At 30.9% G+C, this 16540-nt stretch overlaps 1 protein-coding gene across 2 annotated transcripts; it reads right to left on the bottom strand.

The window, feature by feature from the left end:
- Positions 1-2882: 2882 nt before the first annotated feature.
- Positions 2883-6269, bottom strand: LOC145088790 (uncharacterized). Of its 2 annotated transcripts, none has more exons than XM_079027203.1 (7): positions 6065-6269; positions 5708-5942; positions 4940-5148; positions 4560-4761; positions 4385-4470; positions 4177-4268; positions 2883-3467 (listed from the first exon to the last, which is right to left on the bottom strand). In XM_079027203.1, the coding sequence occupies exons 2-7, from the start codon at positions 5939-5941 to the stop codon at positions 3241-3243; spliced, it is 1050 nt and encodes a 349-aa protein (XP_078883329.1). In that variant the 5' UTR covers position 5942; positions 6065-6269; the 3' UTR covers positions 2883-3240. The 2 variants fall into 2 exon arrangements, with proteins under 2 accessions (XP_078883329.1, XP_078883323.1); XM_079027197.1 differs by having other exon boundaries at positions 6070-6269.
- Positions 6270-16540: the final 10271 nt, after the last annotated feature.

Below are 16540 nucleotides of genomic sequence, written 5' to 3'. Positions count from 1 at the left end.
TACTTGTAATAATATAAAAAACCTTAAGGTATAAGAAAATTAACTTAAATCACAAACAACTAATACCTTAAAAACATCAAACCAATAGTAAGTAACAATAAATATCTTAAAATTGTCTAATTTCACCATTTTTTAAAGTTAAACATAAAATACTTTTGTCTTCTAGTATTTATCCATCTTTCATCCATGAAATCTATCGTATTTTTAATATTTAATATGTTAATAAATAATAAAAAAAAAAATTGTATATAATATACACGGTGCGGTGCGGTTTTTTTTGCGGTTTTTGAAAACCAATAACCGCACCGCACCGCAAGTTTGCGGTTTTTGGAAAAAAGAAAACCTCACCATCGGTTTTTATTGCGGTTGCGGTTAATCGGTTGCGGTTTATGCGGTTTTTGCGGTTAATTTTTGTTGTGGTGCGGTTTTTGCTCACCCCTACCCCTTATATATCGGTTATAGTATTTGGAAAAATATTCCATTTAGATCATTTGATAAAAATAGTTAGATATTCTTCGTTTATATTATCAATATTTTGTATTGATACAAAGAATATAAATGATACAAAGAATATAAACCATCTGCATTTTATGTTTAGCTAGAGATTGCATCTTTCTCCGTTTCGAGGGGTTCGCAAACAATGTTTTGCTTACTACATTTTAGTCACACAAAAGAAAAATACTACTATTAATCATTTTATCGTTTTGTGTGCATGGTTTCTAAGGGCACCAAACTTGTTGATATACGAAAGTCGATGGACAAAACCTACACACATGACAATATACAAATGTTGAAGGGGTGGGAATTGTCGTTGTCTAAGTTTGAGGGATAAAAGTGACATTTTACAAAGTAAAAAAATGGAAAGTGTCATTATACAAAGTAAGGATTGTAAAGCGCCATTAACTTGCTGACATATGAAATTTTAGGGACAATATGTCCTTTCATTTATGTTTACTTTGGGGGATTCTCCTCCATCGGTCAATGTATTCTTACTTACCGAAAAAAAAAAAGATTAGTTAGATACTGTAGATAGAGAATATTTAAACACTTCGAATAACCACTAGATAATTGACACCTTGGCCTGGTATATATGTCCTATTCTTCGGACGTCACCTCTATTTTTTGTAGTACGTGATGACTCGGATGGGCGGATAAAACATGACATGCCAGTGCAAACATGACAATATACAAAAGTTGAAGGATTGAAAATTGTCGTTTAAATTTATGAGGGTAAAAGTGATATTTTATAATCTAAATTGGATGGAAAGTGCCATTCTACAAAATAGGGAGTGTAAAATGTTATTCTACAAAATTAGGGAGAGGAAATGCCAATATATGAAAATCTAGAGATCAAATCTACCAACATAAGAAACTTTTGTGGCCAAAAGTATGAAATAAGAAAATAGATTTTTGATCAAAATGTAAAATAAAAAACTTTTGTGCCCTTATTATGAAAACACAAACTATATTATTTATAAGGGGTTGTTTTTTATTATATTTAATAATTAAAAGTAAAAAAGGTACAATAATCAACCATAAGCATTTGCAATTTTATCTTTATAAAGTTTTAGTTAATAGACCTTAAAAAGGTTTAATGTTTATATATTAAACCAAATATTGATGAAACAATTCACTGAAAGTAAAGCTATTTCTAAACAAATGACTTGATAGGACAATAAATCATACCATATGTACGTATTTAGTTAATGTTTTATTTTTGTGTATCATTGACCATTAAATTCTTTATTATTGTTAAAAACCTATAATTTTGACCAAGTATTGCAGCTTATATCCTTATCTTACAGATTAGTAAAAAAATATGTGGTATTTAGGTGGAAGTTGCGTGGATAAGAAACAATTTCTCTTATACTTACCCTTTTTTCTTATGAAAACTACTTAGGACTGCGAATTTATCATTAAACTCTATGTTAGCGTTCAAATCTAAGCATAGTTTCTTCAAGTAATAGTGAAATAATGAATATAATTACATCAATTCCATTTTAACTTCTTATATGTGATGTTACTACTTACTACGAAGGTACACTCATACCAAAGCATCTAGTTTACTTCTACCCCATTAAAGCGAGAGATGTGGATTTTAGTTCTATAGGATATACAAATTTTATCTCATTTCTTAAAAAGCCGACTAAAAAGAGATGAAATGATGTTTATTTACGCTTTTACAAAGAATCTTTGGTAGATGGGTTGAAGATTTTAAAAAATGATGGTAATTGTAAGGCATTTGTTGAATCTACACATGCTAATGATGGTAGAATTAGTGTTCATAGTGATCGCTACAACAAACCACTATTTGACTAGATTGAGGAGGAATGGTAAAAATATGAAAACGAAGATAATGAAAATCAGAACTTTGATTAGGATATCTACTCAAATCCATCTGAAAATCTGTCATGTGATAATGAAAAGGAACCTGAAGTGGGACGTAATCAAAAGCTATCACCAAGATTGGGATAAGTAAGAAAGTTGTACTAAAGGATAGAAGTGAAAGCACTCAACAAAAGCTAGTGAATTAATCGAATTTTGTTGCATATTTCTTCTTCGTCTCCAGCTTTTTTAATGAAATCAACTAAGGTATCATGATACCAATGCTTTGTTATTTATGGATTCACCCGTTCCTATATTTTTTTTCTTTAGATTCTTCTTAAATGAAAAAAGGTTAGATAAAGAATACAATTATTCTTTAGATTTTTCAGAAAAGCCCAATAAAACCATTTTTTTTTTGGTCTAGAAAAACGAGTGTTGTAACTTATTTCAAAAATCATACACATAGACATAACACATACAAAAGATAGATAGCGATTTAAAAAAGGTAAATCATAGTGTCCACATAAAAGCACCAAATCATAAACAAAAACATGATGTAACAAGGGTAGCATTTCAGCAATTAGATAAAAACCATAAGATAAAAAAAAACATCCTACAAAAAGTTTCAAATCATTCTAGAGAGCAATTTACAATTTTTACTGCACAAAGTACAAGTAACTACATCACTACTGCTCTCAAATCCCCCCCCAAAAAAAAAGTCATATACCTTCAACAAAACCACCAAGTTATATGGGATTATGTATGTATCATCCAAAAGCCCAAAAAATGGACTCTAAAGTCTAGCCTTTTAAAGTTTTAAAAACCTAAAAAAAAAAAGTCAGGTTTTTACCTGATGTGAACATCTATCTGTTTTGTTTTTAACTTTTAACACCTAGTTTACCCGGCTGCCAGCTGTCACTGTAAAAAAGCACGGGTTTTAAAATGCATGAAATCAGGGTGGAATACACCCAACATGCGAAGCCAATTGTCAGTTGAATGTATGAGAGAGTTGACTTTTTCAACTCCATGAACATTTGGAATCCAGTCACAACTCCTGAACTTGTAAACAGAAAATCCAAAAATTGGCAATGAAAGTTGTCCATGTCCATGTCCCCCATCATTTGAATTATCTCCATCCATGCCTAAAATAAATTTGCCAAAATCATAAGTTTTAACATGAACATCTATCTACATGTTAATGTGTTATGTTACCATATATAATAATAAAGACTTGGTTAATCTAGAAATATAACCAATTGAGGTTAAGATATAACACCCAAAACCAAATGTCGACGATCGTGAAAATCTAAAAAAAGAGATTTTTAAGAGTTTTTTAGGTTTTTATGATCATTTTTATAACAAAATACGGAAACATCATCGTTAACTTTTCATGGGAACTTAAAGATTGTGAAAATCTAAAAAAAAGCGTTGCGAAAATCTAATTATAGCATATGGTTTACATTAGGAGCTTATCGACCAATGCGAAAATCTAAAAAAAATGTCCATTCAAATAAAAAATCTCCAAACCAATTTTTTTAAGCTTCCATGCTTTTCTAGTTATTTCGCAAAATGACATCAACTTTGCGAAAAATCATGTTAATTTCCAATTTTTTTTTTCGAAAATATGATGTTAGAAAAAGTAATTGCGCAAATCCTCAACTTTTTTTCATGAAAAAAGTGGCAATTTTGTAATAAATGTCGAAAAGGTGATCGTTTGGTGTTTTACCCTTTACTCTTTTGGTCATTTTTGTGATTAACTCTATGATAAAACATTAAAAATTTAAAACCATAATTTACTTTCTATTATATGATGTTTTAATAGAAAAAAAAAAGGAAATAAGAAAAATATACCTTTTACGGGAGATGAGAGAGAATGATAGGTCAAGAAACAACTCTCAACTTCATGAAGAGATGGCCCGTGCGGTATTCTATATATCGGATACCTAAATAAAACATAATCATCAAGTTCATAACAAAAAAAACAGTAAAAATTTATAAAAAAAAAAATGAAAGATTATTATTTATTATATATTAATATATTTATATATTTATATATTACCATGCAACAGAAAACCAACTCGATGGAGTCAAATCACAGCTGCGGTAAGATCTTATCGCGGGAAACATTTTTGCAAGATCCGAAACCTGTTAACATTTACAACAATTAAACTCTTTTTTTTAACCATATTCGACAGGGGTAATTTGGTAATTTCATAATTTGTGATTCGACTTGCCTTGTCAACCAAAGGCCTACGATGAAAAGGTAAGATCTTCTCATAAAATTCATAAGCAAGAAGCCCATGTGGGCTTCTAAATTCATGTTCATCAAGCATAAGTTTATTAAAACTTTGTGCAACAGAATCAGGATTATTTTCAGCTGCCCCTCCTTCATAACTCCCATCACTACTACCAGAATCACTTTGCTCACCTGCCCTCCTGTAACAAATAAATAAATTACGCGTACATTAATTATAAAAAATGACACGTTTTTTTTTATAACATTTATATCATGAAACCCTAGTGAAATACATGTCGGAAAAACCGATTAATTACATGCAAGTATGGAAATTGGAATATGGTGGGAGTGGCAAAGTTGTAAATAAATGAGGTTTACCTTGAGTTTGTGAAAGGTGGAGATGGGTCTATGTATAGTTGAATGGCGGATATATAAGGGGTGTAGTATTGAACAACATAGTCTTTTTCATTTAATACAAGGGGAACACCAGCTCCATATGCACTCCATTCTGTGTAGGTTTCCCAAAGATCATCAAGAATGAAGTATGGTTGGTAATGTTCTTCGTTTCTCCATCCCTTTATGCTAGTCTACAGAGAAAATGAAAAGTTAAAGATAATTTTTTTTGATAGATTTGATGATTTGGAAGATGAAATGATCCCTTTACTATGATATGGTTGATGATTTAATATGAATGTAACGTTTTTTTTTTGGAAATGTAAATGAACATTTCATGAATCGAGTTTATAATCGAAGTGTTTTCAAGATTTTGACAACAGATTTTTGATTGACAGAAAAATTATTAACGAAAGAGACATATGAGTAATCGATAATTAATAGTTAATCAAAGCTTTAGCATTGTTTTAACCTAATGAAATTGAGTATAAAACAAGCAAGAAAGTAAAACAAAAATTCGAATCAGTTCCAATAAAATAATTCTAACTTTCACGATTTCATCAATTACACAAATTGAACATGAATAGAATAAATTATTTAATTTTGGAGAAGTATTTAACACGAATTCGAATTCAAAAATCAAGAAGTAGTTCGACGTCGGAAATTTCACATTTTGTCGATTGCCCAGATTATAAACAGTTACGAATTGGTGAAAAATAATTAGGGGTTTTTGTTTGAATTTTGTTTTTATACCTTGGGGAAATGCTGAGCAGTGACAATCGGAGTACTCATCTTCATGAACCGATCCAAATTGGACATCTCGACATTATGGCTACTGTTACTATTCAGAAAAGACTCCGATTGGTCTTCCTTTTGGGGGCTTACTTGCTTCTCTTCTTGACAGAACTCCGGCTGCTGATTGTGGCTTCTCATCGCCGGCGGAGTGTAGAATAAGGTCTGTGACCGATTCCGACCCAAAATCGACATTCTTCAAAACAAAAACAAAAATTACGCAACAAAGTTGGGGTTTTCGAATTTGAGCAGTGGTCACCAAAACCCAGATAGAATGTACATAAATAATAAATGTTTTTGCATGAATTGATGGGATACTTTACTTGATTGGAACTAAGCAATGGGTTTCTTAAGGTTTGTGATACGATCAAGGTTTTACGACAATCTTTTAGGGTTTTTGAAGAGAGAAAATCGGAGGATGGAGAGTGGTCTCTTGCAGACGTTACTTTGCCTTGACAATCGAAGGATGAAAGGAATAGACCGACTGGAAATGAGAGTGTAGCGTGACTACCATGCGCCTTGTTCCAATGGATTGTTTATTTGTTCATTATTATTTCACCTAACAAAATCTAATTCTATTCTGTAGATTGGTATAGTACATATTTAGTCCCTTAACTATATATTTGATATGCGGAATTAGTCCACCAAAAAAATATTGTGTATACTTTTGTACCAAATAGCTAGTGTTGCTTTATTATGGTCTCTCACACTAATGCTATAATGGTTTTCCGTTAAATAATAACACATGGATGTGTTTAAAGGAATTTATGTCAACTTTCTCTCTTCCTTTTTGACATATCTTCACTCATTTGTTTTCTAATTAAATTCTAATGAAAAAGGTAATTGCTTGAAGTTGCTTGTAGAGTCAAATTTCAATACCCCTTTTAGAAATGTTGGAGTTTATAACAATAAACTTATCTACGTAGGATTCAATCGGTTTGTATAAAATGAAAATGAATTATACCATGATTATCGAGATGTTGACTGACCACAAAGTGTATGTATAATCATATTAAGGCATTGGAAGAGAACATCAAGTACATATCCTACGTAAACTTACTTGAAGCAATGAATTTGTGATAGCATGAGAGAAGTAATCGGTTTCACAAATCCAATTTTCCCTTTTGTATGGTGCAAAGACTATTACTCTTGTAGATATGTGTTGTTCTTTTACTTTTGGTTTTTAATAGCAAGTAATGTATATGTATGATCATATAACTTTATTGATTTGTATATGATCATATAAGTTCTTTGAAACATTAACAGCGACAATCATGTGTTATGTGGTAACATATATTATAACATAACGTTAAATATGTTATTTATGATAAGAAGTAGCATGATGGAAAATATGATTATTTTTACAAGTTTAAGGTTTAGAGTTTAGAGATGTATTTATTATTTATAATATATGTAATAAAAGATGTTTAAAACTTATTATGGTAGTTGATATATACTTTGGAGACGCTATTGTGGACAACTTTTGTCAACGTTAGTGCCTATAACAACATGAAAATCAAAACATACCACATTTGGAAATTAAAAACTTGTTTTTATTTCTTATTACTTTGAAATAAAAAAGAATAAACATATGGTATGTTTATTCTTCCTTTCTTATCTCTATTCAAACATATTATCTTATAAGGCAATCTATTTCCCCAATACCAACCCCAAAGAAAGTTAAATACAAAATTAGATCATCTATAAAGAAAAGTTGTAGCACATAAGTTCAATGATGGACGCTATATATGCTCGATTGTTAGAAAATGTCATTGACAAATAAAAAACGAATAAGAAACCTAAAGATGAAGAGAACATTGAGTATCTTTTCATCTTTTCATGCCAATGAGTTTGTAGCTAGCTCAAAGCGACAAATTTATCGGAAACCTAAATTGCAATTTTGATTCTAATAATAGCATATCTACCATTTATGAATCCAAGTCGATAATGATCAATCATCTTGTGTTGTTATGTTTCATTAAACCTAGATTGCGACTTCTCTTCTTGGTGCATGTATTTTTTGAACTCTATATCTAGAAAATTAATGAGAAATTTATTGAAAAAAACACGATCGACGCACTAATTATTATTATTATTATTATTTTGCATGTAAAAAAAAGGTGATATATATTTAAGGTTTTGTAGCGTCAACGTCAAGCACAACTAGAGTCTTTTACCTACTTTACAAATTAAGATTTTGTTTCATTGAATCCCATCAACCAATAAAAGTTCATTGATAATATGTTGTTAACAATATTATGTTTGATTTAATTTATTAGCAACATGTTGTTGACAAACTGAATTAATTAGTTTTTTATCTTAATTAAAAAAAATTCATGGATATGAATGATAGAAGAGTATGCAAGTAAAATAGACATAATTCCCTTAAAGTACCCATTTGTTGTTAATTATCCAACAAAAATCATTGAAGTTATGGTCAAAATAAAAATCAATTTGATTATTTAGGGTTCAATATATAAAATAACTTCTAGATACACTTAAATTACAAATGTATAAATAGTCAATGGACGAGATATGTAACTTTATTTAACAATATAAGATATGAAATAAGATTACGGTAATAGAAAGAAGGATACAAAAATATGTACCAGAAGATTTCTGTAATTGTTATATTATATATTTTCTTAAATTTATTAATAAATGGCATTAAATGCGGTAAAAATAGAGAATTAAAGTAGCATATCTGAATAAACAACTTTTTTAATGAGTTAAAGTGGATTGACTCAACAGTCAACAATATTTATTATTTTCTTTTCAGTTTTATAGTTATTCATTGTATCTTTAAAATATATATATTCTCTTCTTAATAATTAAAGATATTTTTGACACATATAAATCTTTCATTAGTTTTGATACTTGTTATTTTGTAGTATTTTTTAAATAAATATTATCCACTAGTCAGTTTTTGATTTGTTTCAATTTTTAAAATTAAAATCATATACTTATATATGTAAAGTATTAAATATTATATATATATATATATATATAATATTAAATTGCAATAAATATGTTTTTTCTTCCTTTCTTATTTTAAAAGTTATATATTAAAAAATATTTTCTGTTTACACTTTAATTTAATGTTTAATTTTTTTTTTTAAATCAACACGTATAATACACGGATATCACACCTATTCTATTTTAATAAATGGAGGTTTTTTTGCCACTTATCACACTCTCATTCAATTTGTCAAATGTTATTTTTTTGTTATTTTGAAGATCTTTTTGACACATGTAAATCTTTCATGAGTTTTGATACTTGTCATTTTGTAGTATTTTTGAAATAAATATTATCCACTAGTCAATTTTTGATTTGTTTCAATTTTTAAAATTAAAGTCATATACTTATATATGTAAAGTATTAAATATCATATACATAAATCTTTCATGTAAATCTTTCATGAGTTTTGATACTTGTCATTTTGTAGTATTTTTGAAATAAATATTATCCACTAGTCAATTTTTGATTTGTTTCAATTTTTAAAATTAAAGTCATATACTTATATATGTAAAGTATTAAATATCATATATATAATATTAAATTGCAATAAATACGTTTTTTCTTCCTTTCTTATTTTAAAAGTTATATATTAAAAAATATTTTATGTCTACACTTTAATTTAATGTTTAATGTTTTTTTAAATCAACATATATAATACACGGATATCACACATATTCTACTTTAATAAATGAAGGGTTTTTTTTGCCACTTATCACACTCTCATTAAATTTGTCAAATGTTATTTTGTGGTTATTTTGAATTAATTTTTATTACATGTCATTTATGAGTTTTCTATTTTATCAATTCCATATATTATTTAAATGTAATAATAAATGCATATTAATTTTCTTAATGAAATTTCCTTTTAATTTCAAATTTATTAAATTAAAGCTTCATTAATTTCATTTATTTATTTATCTAAATTGTTTGTTTAAATTTAGAAAAAAAAAACACTTTAAGTTTTATAGATCAATATTTTTTATTTTTCTTATAAATTCAAACTTTTCAAATGTTTAAAATTTTATATTTAATTTTTTATTTTAAATAAACACTTGTAATATATGGGTCTCATGCCTAGTAAAAAAAGTAAATAAAAAACTAAACTTTTTAAAACGGTATCAACATTTTCAATTTGTATCATTTTTATCTTTAAAATTAAAGCCTTACATGCAAAATCCAAATATATTTTTTTCTTAAACAAATGCATAGTGTGCTATTTTCGACATAATAATCAAATAAATTATAAAAGGAGCAAGGCTATCAGTTTTTTTTTTTTTTTTTTTTTTTTTTTTTTGGTCAGACGGATCTAGTTGGATTTTTATGGGCTTTTATGGTAGGACCAAAGTTTGGTCACCAAACTTTTCTTGGACTGGATCGGATTAGGAACGGGTCGATTTTTACCCGACATAGACTTTACCTATTGTTCGTTACTTAAATGTTTATGACTTCACTTCTTTTGATTCTAACTAGAGGGATTGCCAAAAGGGCTTCTAGCCAGTCGTGTGGTATCAAGTAGTGTATTTTTTTTTTGAAGTCGAAGGTTTAAGTCCTATTGTGGACATAAATGAAATTAGGTGTTAGTTTAGGAGTATATTATATATTTATATTTGCTGATTAAAAAAAAAACTAGAGGGATTGCCGCGCTCAGCAGCGGCCAAGAAAAGAAGGGTGTGTTTAACGCATTAACTCTTTGTTTTTATTTATGCATGTTGAAGATGATTATCGACAATGTGTTAGAAATAATAATAATAAAAAACGGATTAAATGAGAAAAATTATGTAATTGAGAATAGGGGTGTTGATTGGATAATTTTTTTCATGTTTCGGATACTTCGGGTCGGGTAATTCAACTTTTTCATGTTAAAAACATATTTGTTACCCGACCCAAATTAATTTGGGTTTGGGTAATTCGGGTAGTGTTGGATTAGTGTCTAAATCCATAACTATTTTGGTATGTACTTAACTCGATGGTGTATGGTCCTTTTGGGCTGCCTTTACCAAAGCAACTTGATAGGATGAATTATGGAAAGAGAGGATTCATTATGATTTATTAATATATTATATGAATAATATATTAAAGGAGAAATCATATTGTTTAATTAATATTAGTTAAGAATTAATTAAGAATTAGTTTTGTGACTAAAAGACATTAATTAAACTTAGGGGACTGGATTGTAATTATAAGATAATTGCAATTGGGTTATGGATCACTTTGGAACATAGATTGGATGAATTCTATGGAAAGCCATAAAGAAATCGTCCAAGGGGTGTTCTAAAGGGAGTCCATGGGCTGCTTAGGGCCTAAACAGTCAAATTAGGGTTTCTTGGTTGAAAACCCTAATAGCCTCACTATTTAAGAACCCCTAGTGCACTAAAAAACGTGGCTAAGAGTTTCCTTAGGGTTTTTAGATGTTTTTGGGTGCCTCTCCTCTTCTCCTTCTTCATCCTCTTGCTCTTGGTGTTTGTAAGCCATTAGAGGAGTGATACTTGTGACTCTAAGCTTTCTGAAGCCATTACAAGGAGGATTTGCGATTATTATTGCTACATAACAATCAAGGTAAGATCTAAAGCCTATTCTTATGTTAACATCGATTATCACATGCAAGATCTAGGTTTTAAAGTCTTGGATGAATGTATGTACAATAGAGAAACATAGATCCAAGCATTAGGGTTTACATGAGCACATAGGGTGTTCTTATGGCTAAAACCCATCAGGTAGTGGGTCGGTTTGGGTAATTCGGGTATTATCCGAAATATATAATTTTTTTTAATGGCACTTGGAAATAAATTTAATGAAATAAATGTGGCATGCTCTATTAAACTTGTTTATATAAACAAACTAGACATAAACAATAGATGTGAGAAACATTTGAAACTACCTCTCTCTTTCTCTCTCTCTCTCTCTCTATATATATATATATATATATATATATATATATATATATATATATATATACACTTAGTCATATATATCTATTCATATATAAATATCCTTCATCTTCGCTAACAACTCTACCACCCATAGACACCACCACCGCCACCACCACCTCCATCACCATATATATATATATATATATATATATATATATATATATATATATATATATATATATATAATCACGTGTGAATTGACAAAGACTTATTCATATATGAATATATGTAACGCCAGTTTCCAGGTATTTGCATTCTTGGCCTTACTATGTATTAACCTTACATTTTTGGTCCCAAATGCCAGATGTTGGGAATGGAATGCTAAGCGTTGGAACGCCAAACATAAGTTTGTGGATGCCAGACGTTCGCACGCAGAGGACAAACCCTACTTTTTAGGGTTTGCACCATATTTAAAGGCCATTATAGCCTCAAAACATTTCTTATCTCCATCCTTCGTCCCTTATAGCCTTCATTTTGATACCCTAAGTGTGTGTGAGTATTTTGATGTTATGGGGTAACATTCTGGTATCATTTTAGTGCTCTTGGTAGAAGAAGGAAGATCTTTGGAGTGTTGGTGTTGCTCTCTTGCCTTTGGATCTGGGCTCTTGGCATCTTTAAGTACCTTTTGGATGTATAAAGTTCAGATCATGATGACTTCTTTATTAGATATTGCTTAAGTGTAGTTTTATGTTCTTTTTGGTCCCAAGAACTTGACTTTTTCTAGTTTTGAATGCCCCAGAGGTTTAGGCTATCCTTTCGAGCATTTTTGAGGGTTTAGAATCATAAAAATGCAAGCTTGGATCTTGATACTCTTGCATTCAAGAGTTTTGGAACTTTAGAGTGTAATTTAAGTTAGATTTTGGTGTTGGGCTCTTCGTAGGCATGCAAAGTCATGAAGGTTGCAACTTTATGGCTTTAGACGTTCTTTTAGCATTGGATCTGAATTTTGAACTTTAGGCTTTAAGCCATTAAGACCTTGGTTAAGGATTTGAGATTTTGTGGTTACGCCAGGCATTTGGGTTAGAACGTTGGGCGTTCAAACGTCAAACGTCATTGAGTGGACGCCAGACTTTCTCTCAGAAGCCCATTGGATCGACTTTGGGCCTTGGGCCATTTAGGGTTTTGGGCTTGGATTAGTTGGGTCCTGTAGGGAAAGGGGAAAAATGGTCTTTTTCCCTTAATATGATAAAGGATGAGTGGACCATTGTTATGGGATAAAACCTTAGCTATTAATTGGATTCGTTTATGGATTTTTTTAGTTTGAGGATTAGTGTTCGCAGCAAATCGATTGTTTATTCAACTATCTTCTGTTAGCAGTAAGTCTCTTCTCAGTGTTTAGCGGGTCGAAGGAACCAATGTCGGCCCATAATTTATTATGATAAATATGCTAGTTGTCTGTGTGACTCATGTGTGCATAGTATGTGATATGTTACCGGGTGGGGCCCGATGAGTGTACTGTATGCTATTTGTCTTAGTGATTCTTACATGAGCTTTATGTGTTTATGTGTATATCGGGCAGGCCCTGATGCCAGGAAGGGCTTGATTAATGTGATTAGGTAGGGTCCATCTCATATTATTGATAGATCCGTTATGAGCGAGGGCTTGATGTCGGGTCGGTCCCGATGGTTGTTAGGCATAGCCCATTATATGTTTGATATGTATGGCATGAGGTATTTTGGGGAACTCACTAAGCTTCGTGCTTACGGTTTTCAGTTTATGCTTCATGTACTTCCGAATCGAAGGGGAAGGGCTCGGGATGACCGTGTCGCACACACCACACTCTGATTTTCGTTTATGGTTTTACAAACACGTTTTAGATGATGGTTTTACTATTATTAAAATGAACATTTTGGCCTTAATGTTTGGGACGTTACAAGTTGGTATAAGAGCCTTAGTTTGAGAGATTCAAGCATACTCTTGGGTGTGTATGAACTCCAAATGAGGGTTTGGTATATTTTTAGAAACTAAAGAGTTTTATTAAAGGATTTTCTAATAAAAGAAAGGGTGTGGTGTATGCAATCGACCGAACTCAAGTAAGTTTTCCCAAAATACACATACATATGTTATGATTATGCTTTGAATTGTGAATCTGTGAATCGCATGGTAGATTAGGGCTAAGGATCTATGAGAGATGCCTTTGTATGCATGTTGTATGAGCTTGTAGACTTGCATGCTAGTACTGACCAGTCAGTGATCGGATGGTCTGTTTAGGTTATGCTTGATTCTGATTACTCGATGCTCGAATGTTGCTTGCTTTGTGCTTTTAGGAGTTCTCATTAACTTTAGGTAACTAGTAAAAGAATATCCTAAGCTACATATTATTAAGACTAGATAATTTTAGAAGGTTAGGTTTTAACTCTATTGCGCAACTCTTGTTTGAGTCTAACTGTTGTAGTGTGAGACCTTTCATTCGAAGAGTTATTTGGTGTCGGTGATATGTAATTGTATTCGTGAGCTAGTTAGAGGGTGTCAGGGGGAGTTCCTTCCACAGCTGATGACGGAATGTAGTGTGGGGGTTACCCTGGGAAAACCTAGGAAGAGATTCGGTGTTGGGAGCATTGTCTTGTTGAAGGTTGTATGTATTGATAAGGGAGTAAATTAGAGGATTCGGGGCGATCCTTAAGGAAAGTATAGATAAATATGGAAGGTAGTATGGGCCTGTACTACTGAAATCAGAGGATTCATACTCAAGTCAAGGAAAGCCACGATGATACTGGGAAGCTTTTAGAGTATGTGATTCCTCGATGATTATATATATATATATATATATATATATATATATATATATATATATATATATATGTGTGTGTGTGTGTGTGTGTTCTGATGGTATGAATGGTCTATTTTGAGTATGGTAGTCATGCGAGGAGGAACTGGTAGTGGTTCTGGTGTGGGCGAGGGTTTAGATTCGGGCTCTGGAGCTGGATATTTGGATGATCAGATGCGGGAGTTCATTTCATATGAGATTACCCGCAATATTCTTGAGCAGACTCCTGTGATCTTCGGCACGGTCAAGGAGAGTATCCTGGAGATTTTGGATGAGCGCTTGGGCGCTTTTCGTTCTGAGATGTCGGAGATGATAGGAGCTCACGCTATGACTTTCTGTGAGTTTCGGGCATGTGGAGCCCCCGAGTTCTTTGCGAAGAAGGACCCAATTGCGAGCAGGAGTTGGTTAGCAGATGTTGGGAACGCCTTCAGATCTAGCCTTTGTCCTAATGAGGCGAAGGTCAGACTTGCATCTTGTCTTCTGAAAGACAGAGCTTGAGACTTGTGGGAGGAGGTTGGACATGCCTTGGCTTTACTAATATTTATGAGCCCATTTCAATTTAAATATAAATTCATGAATTGCAGGATGATTATCTAGACTGTTTTGGTGCACCCGAGGTGATTGACAAGATTGGAATAGACATTGAAGATTTTAAGTGCTCCTGGTTGGTTGTCAAAGCATTGGAACTCGCCAATCAGGAACAAAACAAACTCCTACATGTAAGTTGTATTAACCAACCACCAACCACTGCTTTTTATTTGTTTATTTATTTTTTTCCTAAATAAATTATTCTTTATCCAAGAAAACTAAGGGAAAAAGGATCATGCTTCCGTTGCAAAAGTGAAGGAACTGTATCACACTCTCAACCTTCAGGTTTGTGACTCTATCCATAGATTTGAAAACCGTGATTTTTAAAAAAAAATATATTGTTTAATTGAATGTGTGATAGCATGAAGGGAGTAATCGGTTTCACAAATTCGATTTTCCTTTTTATATTGTGCAAAAACTATTATTCTTGTAGATATGTGTTGTTATTTTACTTTCTGTTTTTATTAGCAAGTAATGTATATGTATGACCATATAACTTTATTGATTTGTATATGATCATATAAGTTTTTTGAAACATTAACATTGACAATCATGTGTTATGTCGTAACATATATTTTAACATAACGTTAAATATGCTATTTATCATAAGAGGTAGCATGGTGGACAATATGATTTTTTTACGGGGTTAAGGTTTAGAGTTTAGAGATGAATATATAATATATGTAATAAAAGATGTTTAAAACTTATTATGGTAGTTGATATATACTTTGGAGACGCTGTTGTGGACAACTTTTGTCGACATTAATGCCTATAACAACATGAAAATCAAAACACACCACATTTGGAAATTAAAAACTTGCTATTTCTTATTACTTTGAAGTAAAAAAGGAATAAACATATGGTATGTCCATCTATAAAAAAAAAGTTGTAGCACATGAGTTCAAGGATAGACACTATATATTCTCGATTGTTAGAAAATGTCATTGACGAATAAAAAACGAATAAGAAACTTAAAAGATGAAGACAATGTAGAGTATTTTTTTTCATCTTTTCATGGCAATGAGTTCGTAGCTAGTTCAAGGCGACAAATTTATCGGAAACCTAAATTGTAATTTGATTCTAATCTACCCTCTTATGAATCCAAGTTAATAATTATCAATCATCTTGTGTTGTTATGTTTCATTAAACCTAGATCGCGACTTCTCTTCTTGGTGCATGTATTTTTTGAATTCTATATCTAGAAAATTAATGAGAGATTTATTGAAAAAAAACATGATTGAAGCACTAATTATTATTGTTATTATTTTGCATGTAGAAAAAAGGTGATATATATATATATATATATATATATATATATATATATATATATATATATATAAGATTTTGTAGCGTCCACATCAAGAACAACTAGAGTCTTTTACTTACTTTACAAATTAAGATTTTGTTTCATTGAATCCCATCAACCAATAAAAGTTCATTGGTAACATGTTGTTAACAATATTATCTTTGATTTAATTTATTAGCAACAT

This window comes from Lactuca serriola, chromosome 1 (assembly GCF_051521515.1).
Source record: "Lactuca serriola cultivar US96UC23 chromosome 1, Lser_US96UC23_V15, whole genome shotgun sequence".
NCBI lineage: Eukaryota > Viridiplantae > Streptophyta > Magnoliopsida > Asterales > Asteraceae > Lactuca > Lactuca serriola.
The sequence above is the reverse complement of the archived record's forward strand: the minus strand, read 5'-3'. Positions and strand labels throughout refer to the sequence as shown.

Coding starts and splice junctions, on each gene's coding strand:
- LOC145088790 (XM_079027203.1), bottom strand. CDS start 5,941: ATGTCGATTTTGGGTCGGAATCGGTCACAGACCTTATTCTACACTCCG. Junction 4,762..4,939: donor CCACCTTTCACAAACTCAAG/GTAAACCTCATT, acceptor TATTTGTTACAG/GAGGGCAGGTGAGCAAAGTG. Junction 4,471..4,559: donor GTAGGCCTTTGGTTGACAAG/GCAAGTCGAATC, acceptor AAATGTTAACAG/GTTTCGGATCTTGCAAAAAT.